Here is a 17,649-nt window from a genome sequence, read left to right on the forward strand (position 1 = left end):
ACACACAAGCAGGGGGTGAGGGAGAGGAAGAAGCAGGCTTAGCCCTGATCAGGAAGCCTGATGAGGACTCAATTCTGGGGTCGTGGGATCATGACCCAAGCTGAATGAAGGCAGATACCCAACGAACTGAGCCACCCAGGTGCCCCCTCCCCATTCTTCCTTTAAACCCTGTCTTCTATTAAGTGCAGTTCTGGGAGTCTTGGATGGGTCAGTTGGTTGGGCATCTGCCTTCAGCTCGGGTCATGATCTTGGGGTCCTGGGATCCGGCCCTACGTTGGGCTTCCTGCTCAGCAGGGAGTCTGTTTCTCTCTCTCCCTCTCCTGCTCCATGCTCATGTGTGCTCTCTCTCCTCTCTCTCCCAAATAAATAAAATCTTTTTCCCCTTAATTTTTATTTATTTGACAGAGAGAGAGAGAGAGATCACAAGAAGGCAGAGCGGCAGAGAGAGAGGGGAAGCAGGCTCCCTGCTGAGCAGAGAGCCCAATGCGGGGCTTGATCCCAGGACCCTGAGATCATGACCTGAGCTGAAAGCAGAGGCTTAACCCACTGAGTCACCCAGGTGCCTCTCAAATAAATAAAGTCTTAAAAATAAATAAAGTAAAATAAATCAATAAAAAATAAAATCTTAAAAATAAAAAAAAGGTGCAGTTCCATAGCTTTGCCTCCCACCCTGAGTCCAGTGTTCCAACGCTGCACACTGACAGCAGCCTCCTCTCCACCAATCTGTTCCCAAACGCCTACTCCTTCGCACCATGACTCTGCTCGCCCCGTAGAAGTAGCTCTGCTTTGCCCACCGGAGGGGCTCCAGGCCAGGAGCTAGCCTATGAGCCTTCAGGCCAGGGACTGCCAGCAGGGCCACCCCCGCCCCCCCAACCCGGCCCCACCTCCCCCAAGGAGGGAAAGGTGGCCAGTATCATGCTCCACCTAGTGGAGGCCGGTGGTCAGCACCACCTCCACCTTCAGGCTGCGCAGTCCAAATGCTAATCTGCCAAACAGCAGATCTGGCAACAAACAAGGAAAAAGTCCAGGACGTGTGAAAGGCCTTCAGGGACCTTTACAGTTCGGTTCCAACCTACACTCCCACTTTATTATCTTTTCTAGGTAACAATTTCCAGCCAGAACACGATATTCATTCTGGAACTTTCTGTACTTTGTTGACTTTCCATCTCTGTGCTTCCCTCCTTTCTCTAATTCTCTATATCATACTTCTCAAGACCCCGCTTAAGTCCTACCACCTACCCCACACTGTTCTCTTTGCCTCTTGGGACTTATCAGAGTAACACACAAGTTAAGAGTATGTTTTCCTGGGGCACCTGTGTGGCTCAGTTGGCTAAGCAACTGCCTTTGGCTCAGGTCATGATCCTGGAGTCCTAGGATCGAGTCCCCACATCACACTCCTTGCACACAGTGGGGAGCCTTCTTCTCCCTCTAACCCTTCCCCATCTGGTGCTATCTCTCTCATTCTCTTTCAAATGCATAAATAAAATCTTTAAAAAAAAAAAGAGTGTATTTTCCAGACATCTTATTGCCCGAGTCTCTCCCACGAACCAGCTGTAATTAGCCGAGTCCCTTAACCTCTCAGTGCCTCAGACTTCCCACTGTAAAATGTGCACGAACAGCATCACCCCATAGGGTTGTGTGAGGCTCACACAAGTTTGTACGAGCAAACTGCTGAGTAGCGCCTAGCATATACGACGTGTTATTATATTATCATTGCTGCTATAAACACTACTTGTGCCACTTTTTCTGGCACTAACTACCTATGTGCTACATCGTTCTATAAATGTTTTGCATCCTTTGGCTACCCAAAACACTGTTGGTTCCTTTTTTTTTTTTTTTTTTTAAAGATTTTATTTATTTATTTGACAGAGAGAGATTACAAGTAGGCAGAGAGGCAGGCAGAGAGAAAGAGGAGGAAGCAGGCTCCCTGCCGAGCAGAGAGCCTGATGCGGGACTCGATCCCAGGACCCTGAGATCATGACCTGAGTCGAAGGCAGCGGCTTAACCCACTGAGCCACCCAGGCGCCCTGTTGGTTCCTTTTAAGTTGGGAACTTGAACGCAATCTTATACTTTGTGGGGCTGAGTATATTGCTAAACACACAGTAACCACTGATACTTATTAAATGAATAAAGAAAGCAGAAGTAAGGGGGCGCCTGGCTGGCTGTGGAATGTGCAATACTTGGTCTTGGGGTTGTGAGTTTGAGCCCCACGCTAGGTGTAGAGATCACTTAAATAGATAAATTGCTTAAAAAGAAAGAAAGGAAGAAAAAAAAGAAGTAAGGAAACTTACAATTTCCTCAAGACACTGGATGGTCCCAACTGAGGCATTTACTAGCAGCAAAGAGAGATTCTGAATCAAAGCCTGGGCCTTGGCTCTGCGGGAAGAACAAAGAATAGAGGTCATTAAAAACTGCTAAGTCTGAACCTGGCAAACAGGTTATTAGGGCTATCCAAACACAGCGTTGTGTAACCACAGAGGATGGGCTTGACTAGAAGTCCACTCCCACCCTGAGCTCCATTCCAGATCTATAGGCCTATGGATTCAGAACTCTTCTAGAACTGTGCCCCTGCTCCCTGCCATTTCTTTAGGGGAGTGCAGCCGTCCTATGAGAGGTTGGCCTCAGAAACATCCACAAAGGCAAAGGTACCACACTGACCTGGCGGAGTCCCCCTTGGGGCTTAGGTAGAGCTGGCGGTAGGCATTAAGCACAGCTTCCCGGACGCCAGGCTCCTTAGACCAGACGAGAGGCAGCATGCGGCGCACCCCGAGCAGGGCCTGAGGTACCCCAAATTGGAACACCATCACAAAGAATTCAATCACCTCCTGTACCACTGAGAGGATAGACACATGTCACCCAGCCGCTTGGCAAAATTCCCTTAGTACTTAGCCCTAGAAGCTTTCTTAGTGTGCAACGCTCAAGTGGCAGCTTTCCTCATTCTCCTTGAGAACGTCAACTCCCAGACGGCCCTCCCGGGAAATACTGTATGTGCTAACGTGTATGCTCCAAGGGGCTGCACGCAGCAAAAAAAAAAAAAAAAAAAAAAAGAAATCCCTTTATTTTTGAAGGAGGAGACAATCATCAATAAAATATGGATGAGACTGGTTTTTCCAGCCCCAAGACCCAGTCCTTCCAGAGAGAGAGGCTGGCCTACCCGTTGTCGTATTCTCATACATCATCTTGCTGATGATGCTGATGGCCTCGGTAATCTTCAGAGAGAAGCTATAGGCATCCTGCAGATACTGCACCAGCATCTCCTGCTTCACCAGCTCATCGTGTTCCCTGGCCTTCCCAGGCTCTGACGCACTGGGCTTGTCTTCACAGACTGTCTGTTCTGGGCCCGTGTTCCCTGCGGGGCCCTGGGAATTCTCCTGTGTGGAAGCTGCTGGGCCTAAGAGAGAATTATGGGATGGTTGTTGCTCAAGGGCATATGGGACAATCCAACAGCTATTGGATGTGTTTCCTCAGTGGGAAGGTATACATTTAGAACCTACTCTAAATTATCTTGGTATTTCTCAATAAAGATTCTAAAGTCCTCTGTGGTTTGGAAACACTCTTTCACACTGTATGACTATTAATCTGAGGTCCTTGGGCTGCTTCCATTCCAGAGCAGAGCCATGGCCAGCCGTTCCTGGATTCCTTTAGCACTGGGTTCTGCTGGCCCAGTCAGCGTCTGGGATAAAGTCAATGGCCCACAAATTCTAGCTGAAATGTTTTATTTGCTAACTGAAAAGGGAGAAGGAATTACCTTTGAAAATAGTCTCCAGGAGATTCAGGAACCTGGCCTCTTCTGAGTCCTCTGGGTCCATGTGACTGAAAGATTCAGACTCCTGGAAGTGGCCCAGGGCTTCTCGAGTGAGAAGAATGGCCTGCCTAGAGGAACATCCACCTGTTACCAACTTGGAACCCACAAGAGTGTCACTGCAACCTTCTGTCATGGAGACTACCTCATGGTTCCATCAAGAAGCTAGACCTACTGCCCCAAAGAAAAGGAACACTTCTCATGCTTACAAAGTAGAGAAGTACCTACTCAGAGTAGAGCTCAAAACACTTTTCCCATTTCTGAAGTGACAAGACTTCACAGTCTTCAAAAAACCTCAAATGATGCTTTTCAAATTTTAAAGTTCACAGACTTACTCCTAACATCTGGTTAAAAACTTTGCTAAGTCAAAGTTTGGAAAAGATAAGTGTTCAACAACTGATTAATTTATGGTACATCCATACGATGGGATTCCGAGTGGCCTTTAAGAAATAATGAGGCAAGGGGCACCTGGGTGGCTCAGTGGGTTAAAGCCTCTGCCTTCAGCTCAGGTCTTGATCTCAGGGTCCTGGGATCAAGCCCCGCATCAGGCTCTCTGCTCAGCAGGGAGCCTGCTTCCCCCACCTACCTGCCTTTCTGCCCACTTGTGATCTCTCTCTCTCTGTCGAATAAATAAATTAAAAAAAAAAAAAAGAGGTAAAAAAAAAAAATAATGAGGCAGCTATTTATGCATAAATATTAAAAACACTACTCTACATGGATCCATTAAAAAAAAGCCAGGTGGTAGATCAGTGGGTAGAAATTCGATCATCTGTGTTAGAAGGGGAAGAAAAGAACATATGTTTGATTACACGTCTGTGTTATCTCTAGAATAATGAGCAATAAACTCAGAAGGTTGCTTTTCTTGAAAAGGAGAACTAAGTGGCTGGGAAATAGGTTTGGAAGGGACTTTACAATACATGCCCTTTTTGTAATTTAAAATTTTGTACCATGTGAATGTACTAAGTTATTTTTTAAAGATTTTATTTTTAAGGGGCGCCTGGGTGGCTCAGTCGTTAAGCATCTGCCTTCTCAGGTCATGATCCCAGGGTCCTGGGATCAAGCCCCGCATCAGGCTCCCTGCTCAGTGGGAAGGCTGCTTCTCCCTCTTCCCCCGCTGTGTTCCCTCTCTCCCTATGTCTCTGTCAAATAAATAAATAAAATCTTAAAAAAATTTTAAGTAAGCTCTACGCCTAAGCCTAATGTGGAGCTCGAACTTATGCCGAACTTATGACCGTGATCAAGAGTTGAGCCAGCCAGGTGCCCCTCATCAATCTCTTATTTTACAAGTAAGGAAACTGAGGCCCAGGAAGTTTAAAAAACTAACTTGAAATTATAGAGCTAGAATTACAGGCTTTCTTCTTCAAATGGAGAGCTTTTGTATATTTAATTATAATATCATTTACATTTAGTTGTTTGTAAAGTTTCTTTAAACACTCCTAAAAGTACAAAAGCATGCTTAACAAAAGAAGTCAATCAGAGATAGAAAATTATCACATGATTTCTCTGATATGAGGAATTTGAGAGGCAGGGCGGGGGGCAGTAATAGGGAGGGGAAAAAATGAAACAAGATGAGATCGGGAGGGAGACAAACCATTAAGAGAATCTTAATCTCAAGAAACAAACTGAGGGTTACTAGGGAGAGGGTGGCCAGGTGATGGACATTGGGGAGGGTATGAGCTACGGTGAGCACTGTGAAATGTGTAAACCTGATGAGTCATAGACCTGTATTCCTAATAATACATTATAAGTTAATAAAAATATTGCAGACTATGCCTTTTGCATCAATCTGGTGTTCAGGACATTACTACAATGAAAACATCTACCATCACCTGGTGGCAGCATACCCTAAGTACAGTTCATTTTAAAGAAACCTTGTTCCTCAAGTTATTTCTAAACATAAAAAGGTCATTAAAGAATCTTTCACATACTTGTAACTAGCCCTGGCAAGCAACTGGTGGATGCGTGCTTTTACATCTTCACTGGTTTCTGTTTTAGCAATAGCCTCAAGAATCTCTTCTTCCTGGGGAAGCTTTAGCAGTTGCTGCAGAGTAGCCTTCAACTCTGGCAGCATGGCTTCCCACTCCTCCTCTGGGTCCAGCACTGCAGCTGAAGGAGAAACTCTCACTTAGACTCTTTCCTTGGACCTTCTGATGGCAGGGAGCAGCATGTCTAGGGTGGGGAATCCTGTGCAGGAACTACTTACAAGCAGCTGCAGCTTGTCTCTGGGCCCTCATCTCTTGTAATTTCTGGGTTTCTTTCTGCAGTGGTCCAGCAAGGTCAGTGTCACTAAGCTACAAAGGTCAAATGAGTTTTCAGGGCCACTAGTCACAGAATTTGATACCTGTTTCCACTTAATTCCTTCTCTTTTGGGTAGGTCAAGCTTACTTACCTTGCAAGAAAAGGGATTATTGGCAAGAAAACTGGCCAGCAGCTGAATGGCATTTTTACATACTAACACCGACTTGTCTGCCAGACGTCCCACTGCTAGGGCCACCACTGCTTGGAAACGTGTCAAGGGGAGAGCCTGCGTGGGGCAGGGAGAGAAGGGTAAGCTCACATCCCACATCATCCATTCTGCTCAAGTTGACCTTAAAGTATCCTCTAACTAAGCTCCCCACCCATTCTAAAGAAACTTTTTTATGGGATATAAAACAGTTTCTCTTTGTAGTGGTTAAGATACAATGTAATCCTTAAATGGAGCCAGGCATTCTTGTCCTTGGTAGAGGAAGACCTTTATCACTGCCAGTAACAATCCGAATCCTAGACTCTACTGTGGGACACTGGATTCCTTTGTTCTTTGGCCTGTACATAGTCACCTTCTGCTGGACAATTCGGGTAAAGAGCTGTAAGACACGGCTCCGCACAAAGGAGTTGACGTCATGGCCATGGGCTTGCAAGGTGTCTAAGAACTGGTCTCTGGTGTCTCGGGCTGCTTCTTCCAGCTGATCACCATTCAGAACCTGCAGGACCATCTCTGCCATGGCTGCCAGCACAGCATTGCGCATCATGTAATTCTAAGAGAGGGAAAAAGAATTGGTCTGAGGCATGGCACTCCAGTCCTAACTCTCCTTTCCCCAAACTCCAGGCACAAAGAAGTGGCAAGGCCTTAAGTTAAGGGTAAGCTTGCTTCACTATGAATTTTTCTGGTCAGCTGCTTATGTATTCACCCCTGAGGCCCCTGGAAGGGGCTGTGTGTGCTCAGAGGAGAAAGCAGGGACAAAATAAACAAGAGCCCCCAATAATTTTTCACCATAAGCCTCATCACATCTACACACATTTGAAAACCATTCATTCCTACCCTTCATTGGAGGACTCAAAGCCTTTGGTCCTTACTAATAAAACACTGCCCACCCCCCATGTTACTGACAAAGAATGAGACACGGGGAAGTACAAATCAGCCCTACGGTGCCAAGCAAGTCCACTGCAGAAGCTGGTGAACAGGGACTGGGGTTTTGCCAGGCCAGGGGCCAGAGAATGGGGTCTCGTACAAGAAGTTAAAGTAGATTAGATGACTGGGTAGACTGTTTTTGTCCTTGACGTTCACCTAGAAGTGCCCTGCATCAGTTTGAGAGGCAATTAGGCAGAAAGAATGGAGAGGTGGCACTGTCTGGAGTGTGTGTAAGCTAGATGGTAGGAAGAATGGAAGGGGCTTTGTCCTGAGGAAGGGACCCCAAATCACAGCCAAGTGATTCTCACTAGATCTAAGGTGTGGAACTGCCATCCCCTCCATCAGACCTGGATAAACCCAAATGATACTAAAACGGGGATTAGGGTGCCTGGGTGGCTCAGTGGGTTAAGCTGCTGCCTTGGGCTCAGGTCATGATCTCAGGGTCCTGGGATTGAGTCCCGCATCGGGCTCTCTACTCAGCAGGAAGCCTGCTTCCCTCTCTCTCTCTCTGCCTGCCTCTCTGTCTACTTGTGATCTCTGTCTGTCAAATAAACAAATAAAATCTTTAAAAAAAAAATAAATAAGGGCGCCTGGGTGGCTCAGTGGGTTAAGCCACTGCCTTCGGCTCAGGTCATGATCTCGGGGTCCTGGGATCGAGTCCCGCATCGGGCTCTCTGCTCTGCAGGGAGCCTGCTTCCTCCTCTCTCTCTCTCTCTGCCTGCCTCTCTGCCTACTTGTAATCACTCTCTGTCAAATAAATAAATAAAATCTTTAAAATAAATAAATAAATAAATAAAATAAAACGGGGATTAATCAGTGGCTCTTTAGTCAAATAACTATATCTGCTTCTCTGTGGGAAGAAACTGCCACCAAGGTATGCTTACATAACCCGACTTCAAGGGAAAGCTGTCTTCTTGTTCTAAGAAACAGTCTTTCAGGGACGCCTGGGTGGCTCAGTTGGTTAAGCAGCTGCCTTCAGCTCAGGTCATGATCCCAGGGTCCTGGGATCAAGTCCCACATCGGGCTCCTTGCTTGGCAGGGAGCCTGCTTCTCCCTCTGCCTCTGCCTGCCTCTTTGCCTGTGCTCACTCGCTTTCTCTCCCTCTGTCTCTGACAAATAAATAAATAAAATCTTTAAAAAAAAAAAGAAACAGTCTTTCAGCAATGGACTTAAAATCCCCAGAAGAATTGATCCCTGGAGGACCACGTACCTCTCTATCCAGATGATCCAGCAAAACACACATGCTGGACATCAGGATGGCTGGGATGCGTTCTGCTAGTTCTGTCAGGAAGGCTGCAAAGCCCTTTGCCCCTGCAGGGTCCCGACTCAGCTCCTGGGGACACTTCTGCCCGATCTCTCTATGCAGGGAAGCAAACACAGCCACAACAAGATAATTCAGTTCTTAGTAAGGGGAGGTAAGACTGCTATCTCATGTCTAAGAAAGCTACAGTGCACAGAGAACTTCCGATCTTTTGGTATCTTCCCCCTGAGAAAGAGGAGAATTATAAAATTAGAGAAGAGTCACCTTACAATCTCCCCCACTATGCTCTTCATTCCATAATCAGTTGCCCACAGGCTCACAGCTGCCACCAGTACAGGGGCCAGGTGTTCAAAGTGCTGCAGCATCTGGATGATCTTCACCGTGGCACCTGTGGATGTACTAAATGTGAGAAATTATAGGCAAAATGGGAAATGTGGGGCAAAGCAGAGGGCTAACTTACTGAGCATATGGTTATAACGTGTCAAGGCGACACCGAGCAGGCGCGTGATGGCTTCCCGGGTGGGGCGGTTCTTCTGGTGACTAATGGTGGGGTTTTCTAGGAGGCGGTAGCAGCAGCCAGTAACCAAACTGGGAAAGGAAGGGAGGGAGATGATGAAATCAGGTGTGTGGATTCCATTCCACTGGGGCCCCATCTTCATTCATTCTCCCTTTCCTGTCCCCAAAGCTAGCTGATTCTAGCTTTCTTCATTGTATTTTTTTTTAAAGACTTTATTTATTTGACAGACAGAGATCACACGTAGGCAGAGAGGCAGGCAGAGAGGGGAGGTGGGGGAAGCAGATTCCCTGCTGAGCAGAGAGCCTGATTCTGGGCTCGATCCCAGGACCCCGAGATCATGACTTGAGCTGAAGGCAGAGGCTTAACCCACTGAGCCACCTAGGTGCCCCTTCATTCTATTTTTTAAATATATTTTATTTATTTGAGAAAGAGTGAGAGAGCAAGCATGAGCAGAGGGAAGGGTCAGAGGTAGAGGGAGAAGCCAACTCTTGAACAGGGAGCCTGATGTGGAGCTGGTTCCCAGGACCCTGAGATCATGAACCCAGCTGAAGGCAGATGCTTAACTGACTGAGCCACCCAGGAGCCCCTTTCTTCATTCTATGGATTACCTTCTACACCATGTTGCTCTGCTGACTCTAGATAGGTGCTCTTTCAACCAGTTATGATGCCTACATAGAACCCAAATATATTATAAAAGGTAGGAGAAAGTAATCAAAGACTTGTCATGGTTAATCCAGTCCTCATCTGGATCAACCTTTTAGCTGCATTGGTTGCAGCTGACCATGCCATTCTCCTGGAAACACACTTCTCATCTGGCCAGATGCCAGACTCCCTTCCCCAAGGTACAATAAGGATTTCTGCTCTCCTCTAGCTATGCTTACTGATTTAGTAATCTCATTCAGTCTTGGGGCCGTAAATATCATTTATGTAGATACACTGTATTCCCGAATGGGTATCTTAGCTCAGACTTCTCTCCCATGCTCCAGATTTGTGAATTCAACATCAGAGTTGGACAACATTGATTGGATGTCTGAGAAGCACCTCAAACTTTATATGCAAACCAGAACTTCTAATTGTCACCCCTGAAAACACGCTGCACAGCCTTCCCCATTATTTCAATGACTACCAATTCTGTTCTTCCAAAAGCTTAGGCCCAAACCCTGGGGGCGTCATCCTTGACTGTCCCTCAGACCTCACACACATCCATCAGCTCATCCTGTAAGCTCTACCTTCAGGAAACAGGTACAGAATCCATGCACTTCTCCCCATCTCCATTGCCATTTCTGGCTCTAAACTCCCACCATCTCTTGCCCAAGTCACTGCAATAGCCCCCTAACTGGTCTCCTGCTTTCTTTCCTTCCCTTCATAGTAATGACAGCAACCGGAGCGTGATGATGCTGTTAAAGCCCAAGTCGGATCACCTTGCCACCCTGCTCGGAATCCTTTGAGCAGGGCCCCACGTCACGCTGAGAAAATGCCAAAGTCACAAAGGGCCAAGGAGCTGCATAGTTGCCCCTGCACTGCCTGTGGGACTTCACAGCCTGTCCCTCTCACCGGCCCCACTGTCCTATCCCCTATCTCCAGCCTTGCTGCTGTCACCTGTACACACCAGATACACGCCCTCCATGGGGTCTTGGTACCTGCTGTTCCATTGCTCCTTTCCTTGCCCTTGTTATTCCTCCAGATCCTCTCATGGCTCACATGGGCTCCTCTGGGTCTTTGCTCAAATGTCACCACCTCAAAGAGGTCTTGCCTGAATAGCTGATTTAAGATCACAGCTCTGTTCCATCAAACTCCCCATCCCCTCTTTTCTTGTTTCCACAGTAATAACCTATAAAACACACCATATATTTTACTTATTTTAAAAATCATCTTCTGCTCTATAAATAAACTCTAAGAGGGCAGAAACTTTTGTTTCCAGTGCCTGTCATAATACAGCCATGCACCCAGAAGATGGTCAGTAAATACTGTGATCAATGAATAAACGGGCATTAAAGATGAGAAATTCATGGCAGTTCCTAACATTTGTCATCCACTTCCTAACAACTCAGCGTGACAAGTATACTTCTACGTGTTATAAAGAATCGAGGCATGAAATGACATATTCAGAAAGAAGACATATCTAGCAGCAAGGTCTTCCCTCCTCACAGCTTACTATTACCTGGAGCCATCTCAACCACCCACCTGACAAACTCCTCTTCAATTACTGAATGGTTCCACAGGTGACGAATGTCCAGCTGGAGCAGCTGTGTTAGAAGCTGAAGAACTGGCTGCCTCTCTTCTTCCCAGTCAAAGCCATGGACGGTCTTGGCTCGGGCTTTCTTCCCCTAAAAAAGAACCATATGTACATTTAAGGGAAAATAAGAAAACAAAATGGGTCATGATCTGCTAGTCTGAGTGCCCAAAACTACCCAGTACTGAGACGAGGTAGAAACGAACACAGAAGACATAAACAAATTCCAAAATATAGAAGAGCTTCTTGTCAGAGAAGGATATGCTATGATACTTTTGAATACTTCCTCATATACTCTAAATAAGGACAGAAAGGACTCTCAGAATTGTTCCCCTATCTCTCCCCATCCTATCTCTCCAGGCCAGAAACTCCAAATTACCTTCCCAAGGTCCAAGTCCATAAGGCTTGTCTGGCTGCTCATGGTCTCAAAGGATTCCAAGAGGCGTATCAGAGCATAACAGTTCATTTTGAGAGCATTTAGGTGGGCGCTCCTGACTGACACACTCAAAGCTTCATCATCCAGGACAGTGGGAAGTTCCTGGGAATGACGGGACACCACTGCAAGGGACAGAAGAGTCAGCTTCATTCATTTTCCTCATACACCCTGACTTCAAAACACCCAGGAATTGCAGCCATCAGATTACCAAAGATCTGTGTTTCATCTCTCAGTGGTCACAACACAAGCCAAGTCCTTTGGGACCCCTGACCTCGACGCCCTGAACGTGCCCTGTCCCCACTCTCTCACTCCAACCATCCCAGTTTCTCTCTGGTGACTAGAAGAACCGCCTCTATTAAAGAGGGGTAGTTCAAGAGTAGGAAATAGTTCTTGTTGGTCTGCCCTTACAGCGAACACACACAACTCTGTATTGCCCACCAAGATTACAGACCTTAATAGGTCAAAGGTCCCCGGGCTTAGCCAAACCAACTGAATCACCACAGCCTTGATATCATCACATGGCTGATCAAATGTAGGAAACAGTAAGCGAACAAACAGTGACAAACACCTTCCATCCCCTACCCCCTGACCCATAAACACCTTTTATCAGGAATTCCAGAGTGTCTTCCTTGAGGCCAGGATCTATACTTCGAAAGTGACTATGAGGGAAAGAAAGTGTGGGGGGTGAGACAGGAAACTGCAGAGCCCATTCTAGATCAGATCAAACCTGAAGAATCTAATACTTAAAAATATCTGTGAAATTGGTAAACTGAATAAATGCAGTGTTAAGTTGGGGTCAATGCTCATTAGTAGAGATTTCAGCACCCAGAGCCTTTACCAGTGAACCTGTAATTTGGAATTTCAGAACTAACATGCAAATGTAGGGTCAATAGCCAACAGTTCTTAAACTACCAGCCAGCCATGTGCGTTATACTTACTGTAGAATGCTGTAGATGGTATCAAAGTGCTCCAGCATAGCCAGCGGCCCCTGAGCACGGAAAGCAGCCTGAAATGCTATAAAGATGAAAGAAACCAATTAATACAGACAGGAGAGGTCTTTCTGGTAAATTCCACCCATAGTAGAAAATTGAGTTAATTACTTTTATTGGCTGAATCACGAAAATAGTTCATTTCGAAGTAACCTATTATAATAGTAAATCTTACATTTGTCCTGTTTTATAATGAAAGCCTTACTTGAGTTTCATTACATCTCTAAGTTCAATAAAGCATTTGGTATTATGCCTATTTTAGGGGAAAAGGAATTAAGTCTCCATGCAGTTGTGTGACTCATTCAGTGTAGTTAGTAGTGAACACAAACTCAGGATCTCTTTTTTTTTTTTTTAATTTTGAAATTACAAAAGTGGCAAAAAAACATACAAAGTTCTTATACTTTTCACTCTAATAGTGTTAACAACTTATATAACCACAGCACAAGAACCTATCCTAAACTAAGAAATTAACCTTAACTCGATGTTATTAATGAATCTACAGACCTTATGTGAATTCTGTCAGTTGTTCTATTTATGTCCTTTTCCTGGTCCAGAATCCCACCCAGGATCCCACAGAGCATTTATTGGTCATGTTTCCTCAGTCTCCTCCCATGTTTTTCAAAGTCTTGACACTTTCGAAGTATGCTAGTCAGTTATTCTATAGAATGTCCCTCCGTCTGGGATTGTTTACTATTTTCTCATGATTAGACTGAGGTTATGCATTTTTGGCAAGATGAATGCAAAAGCGAGGTTGGGTCCTTTCAATGCATTCTACCAAGAAATACATGATATCAAACCCTTATTACTATGTTAACTTTGACCCCTTGGCAGTGTTTGCCAGGTTATCTCCTCTGTAGTTACTATTTTCCCCCCTTTGCAGTAATTAAGTATCTTGTGGAGAGATACTTTGAAACTGTGCAAATATCTTGTCTCTCATCACATTTTGCCCACTATTTTAGGCATCGGTCCATGATTCTTGCCAGCCATAATTATTACTGAGGTATTTACTATATGGTAATTTGTCTTTTTTCTTTCTCTTTAAAAGATTTTATTTTTATGTAAGCTCTACACCTAATATGGGGTTTGAACTCACAACCCCAAGATCAAGAGTTGTATGCTCTCCCAACTGGGCCAGCCTGGTGCCCCTGTATGCTGATTTTTCTTTCTCCATCATTCCTTCTACACTTACTAATTGGAATGCCACTCGAAGGATGAGCTGTCCCTTCCCCCTCAATTATTTATTCAAATCAGAGTAGACTCATGGATATTTCTTTTATTCTGTTTTAATCCATTCCTCCTACTATCTATTTTGTTGCTCAGATTATCCCATATTTGACCACTGGGAGTTCCTTCAACTTGACTTGTGTCCTTTCAACATGCTCCCTTCACTTTCACTCTCCCAGTTTCTTGTACTATAAGATGTTTCAGGCTCATCTGGTACTTTCCCTGGCCCAGTCTTGGAATCAACCATTCTCAGTAGAGTCCTGGTTTCTTTTATGGAAGTCTGACATCTAGGAACCAAGTTTGAGGCACTAGTTAGGCCTACTGCTATTGGAGTATCATAGTTTTTAGGCCCTCTCAGCAGAGAATAGGAGGCATGTGTGTGTATATACATATCCCCCATATCTATTTTTATTTGTGTATATATTAAGAACTTGAGTTCATTTACATATTTCCTTAATCCTGGTATAAATATAAAAGAATTTCAGAATTGCTAACCTAAACACTTATAAAAAATTTATTAACTTAGATTATAATAATTGTGTTAAGTTCTTCTTTCCAGAGTATATAGTCAAACTACTACTGGTCTTCAGTTATGTAGGTTAGTTCTTTTCTTCCCTACTTTGTAATGTGATTATGTCAGACACTTGTAACATACTTGTTTGTAATTGTCCCTCAGAATAATATACTGCTTAAAATATAACTAATGAAGAGTTGTACTGGTCATGCAAGCATGCTTAAAGATGACCCTGAGAAAAACCTGTACTAGCAGCAGGCCTTTGGTGGAGAGGATGATACATGTCAGTGGAAGCCAAGCAGCTGGGAATCCCTGCCCTATTCACGGCAGAAGGCTGTCCTGCTTCCATTTTTAGTAGTCTCCCATAGGTCAGAGAAAGCCTCCTGTTAAGGTAATCCCTTTAAGTGCATCTGCTCAACTACAAATCCAGGCTGCTGGACCAGACGCACCTTACTCCTTTTCTTGTTTACCTCTAAGACTTGTAACCAATACAGGACTCACATTCCTTCTTGTTTCCCTACTAGGCCTATGGCTATTGTATAACCTTCTTTTCTTCTCCTTTGTCGTTACCTTGTATCTAATAAATGCCAGACTGAGGAGTTGCTCCAGCTACAGGGCTTCCAGCTGTCTTCCCCTGCTCCCTCTCTCTTACAGGTGACTTGTTGGTGCCTCATTCTTCTCCCATGCCCCTTAGGAAAGTGGCACTTGTTACCACATTTTGAAAACACAGGGTCTTTTGATTCTCAGGTCCAGTGCTCTTTTCATCCTGATCGTATTGTTTCTAGATAAATACTTCAGTATCAAGGGGAGTAGAGTCGTATTATGTCTTACAACATGTAAGAGTGGCAAGGCAGTATGGGAATTAGGTATTTTTTTTTTTAAAGATTTTATTTATTTGCCAGAGATAGAGAGAGAGAGTACACACAGGCAGACAGAGAGGCAGGCAGAGGCAGGAAGAGAAGCAGGCTCCCTGCCAAGCAAGGAGCCCGATGCGGGACTCGATCCCAGGACCTTGGGATCATGACCAGAGCCGAAGGCAGCGGCTTAACCAACTGAGCCACCCAGGCATCCCTGGAATTAGGTTTTGAACCAAGTTGTACACCAAGCTCTTTCTGAGGAAGGGGAAGAAAGAATTCACCTTTTCTCCAATACCAAATTGTTTTGCCTTGAAAGTAGAACCAGAATCTTGTACTCTAAGTATCGTGCTGTCACTGACCTGATTCACTGTAGTGTTAGGACGTCCAACTACATATAAATACACTGTGATTTTTTTTTTTTTAAAGATTTTATTTATTTGACAGGGATAGCGCACAAGCAGGGAGAGGGAGAAGGAGAAGCAGACTCCACACTGAGCAGGAAGCCTGATGTGGGGCTTGATCCCAGGACCCTGGAATCATGACCTGAGCTGAAGGTGATGTTTAACCATCTGACCCACCCACAAGCCCCTTTTCTGTAATTTTTATTTATTTATTATTTTTTTCTTTTCCTGTAATTTTTAAATAATCTGTCTTATTCCTCCAGTTCTTACAGCCTCCCTAGCTCTATAATCATAACACATTCTCCTCTTCCTTTATACTTCTTACCCTACACCTCCCTGAATTTAGTAGATGACGGTTTTCCACTTCATCAAAAAGAACAAAACCCAAAGCACAGGTTCTCACTTATCCTGCTCCCCTGTCAACAAGCCCCTCTATCAACATCTTCCCATTCTTTGCTTGAGTCTCAGGCAAAAAAGTTTCTCTCATCTAAAAGTAATGTGTCTCACTGCCCCAAAGATTTATCTCCTCTTTTTCACCTTTGCTTTTACCCTGTTGAGGATATGCTCTTATCCTGACAACAGGCTCAGGCCTCCCTTTAAAATAAATAAAACGAATATGCTCAATACCTTTCATTTGACCTTACTATCATATCCCTTTTAAATTGTGTCTCCTCTTTCAATTTCCTGAAATCTGTTTCTGAGATTTACCAATCTAATAACTCTTCTTCTCAAAGATTACCAACTACCCATTTTTCTTTTTCTTTCTTTCTTTTTTTTTTTTTAAAGATTTTATTTATTTATTTGACAGACAGAGATCACAAGTAGGCAGAGAGGCAGGCAGAGAGAGGAAGGGAAGCAGGCTACCTGCTGAGCAGAGCCCGATGCGGGGCTTGATCCCAGGACCCTGGGATCATGACCAGAGCTGAAGGCAGAGGCTTTAACCCACTGAGCCACCCAGGTGCCCCCCAACTACCCATTTTTCATTACAACCAGCGATTTTCTTGGTCCATATATCTCTAATTCTTTGAAGCATTAGCCACTGATCTAGTCTAGATCTGATCTAGACTAGTCAAGGTTTACATTTGGCTTGAACATTTACCACGCCAAGCTACTTAGCTTACTAAGTCTGTTTCCTCTTCTCTAAATTGCGTGTAATAGAAGATCACACTTCTGGGCTTTTCAGGATGGTAAAGGTTGAGATAATCCCCGTGAAGAAATCAGAACAATATTAAGCACACATATCTATCTATATTGTATGCACAGTATTTCTGCTTGAGGCCATATCACATATTTCTCTGTTCTGCTTTTTAAAATTTAATATTACAATAAGCATATCATAAAACCTTTGTAAATAATTTTTAATGGTCACATAATATTCCACTGAATGCATGTATCTTAATTAACTTACTATTCTTCTATTGTTAGGCATTGTGGTTTCTTTCTTTCTTTTTTTTAAGTAGGTTTCATGCCCAACATGGGGCTTGAACTCATGACCCTGAGATCAAGAGTCATATGCTCTACTGACTCAGCCAGGTGCCCCTATTGTTAGACATTATGGTCTAATTTTTTCTATTAAAATTCACAACACCAGGCACCTGGGTGAGCTATCAGTTGGTTAAGCATCTGCTTTTGGCTCAGGTCATGATCCCAAAGTCCTGGGATCCAGTCCTGTGTCAGGCTCCCTGCTCAGTGGGGAGTGTGCTTTTCCCTCTGCTCCTCCCCTCGCTCATGCTCCCCCCGCCCCAGGGCCCCCAAAATTCACAACATGTTTATTCCCTTGGCAAATCTGGATTAAATACAACTGACTGTTTACTCCATTCGTGTAACCACACAAATAAAAATGGCTTGACAAAAATACACAATCATGCTGCCTATTCTCACTTTAAACTCACGACCATCAATCTCAAGTGGACCCTTAGTACTTCTTGCTAAGCCTATTACAAATTCCCAGGCCTACTCACTTTCCTCTAGGCAATTATTTCCTATCTTTCCTCTGCTCAGAAGATCAAGAACTTCTTTCCCAGCT

General features: G+C 44.5%; 1 protein-coding gene and 1 non-coding gene across 3 annotated transcripts in view; both read right to left on the reverse strand.

The window, feature by feature from the left end:
* Positions 1–17,649, reverse strand: part of NCAPD2 (non-SMC condensin I complex subunit D2) — a 31,143-nt gene that overhangs the window by 7,618 nt on the left and 5,876 nt on the right. For both annotated transcript variants that reach the window (XM_044229242.1, XM_044229241.1), the window contains exons 3-17: positions 12,577–12,652; positions 12,239–12,297; positions 11,582–11,760; positions 11,154–11,296; positions 8,913–9,040; positions 8,717–8,840; positions 8,402–8,549; positions 6,620–6,817; positions 6,193–6,327; positions 6,007–6,094; positions 5,732–5,909; positions 3,750–3,874; positions 3,156–3,392; positions 2,660–2,834; positions 2,293–2,377 (exon numbers count right to left, since the gene is read on the reverse strand). In XM_044229242.1, the coding sequence (XP_044085177.1) occupies positions 2,293–2,377; positions 2,660–2,834; positions 3,156–3,392; positions 3,750–3,874; positions 5,732–5,909; positions 6,007–6,094; positions 6,193–6,327; positions 6,620–6,817; positions 8,402–8,549; positions 8,717–8,840; positions 8,913–9,040; positions 11,154–11,296; positions 11,582–11,760; positions 12,239–12,297; positions 12,577–12,652 (2,078 nt within the window). The remainder of the gene's footprint in view (positions 1–2,292; positions 2,378–2,659; positions 2,835–3,155; positions 3,393–3,749; positions 3,875–5,731; positions 5,910–6,006; positions 6,095–6,192; positions 6,328–6,619; positions 6,818–8,401; positions 8,550–8,716; positions 8,841–8,912; positions 9,041–11,153; positions 11,297–11,581; positions 11,761–12,238; positions 12,298–12,576; positions 12,653–17,649) is intronic.
* LOC122892866 lies at positions 11,833–12,161 on the reverse strand. Its single transcript, XR_006381537.1, has one exon. It is a non-coding gene; the product is annotated as a small nucleolar RNA U85 (small nucleolar RNA).

Source organism: Neovison vison, chromosome 12 (genome assembly GCF_020171115.1).
Source record: "Neovison vison isolate M4711 chromosome 12, ASM_NN_V1, whole genome shotgun sequence".
In the NCBI taxonomy this organism is placed as follows: domain Eukaryota; kingdom Metazoa; phylum Chordata; class Mammalia; order Carnivora; family Mustelidae; genus Neogale; species Neogale vison.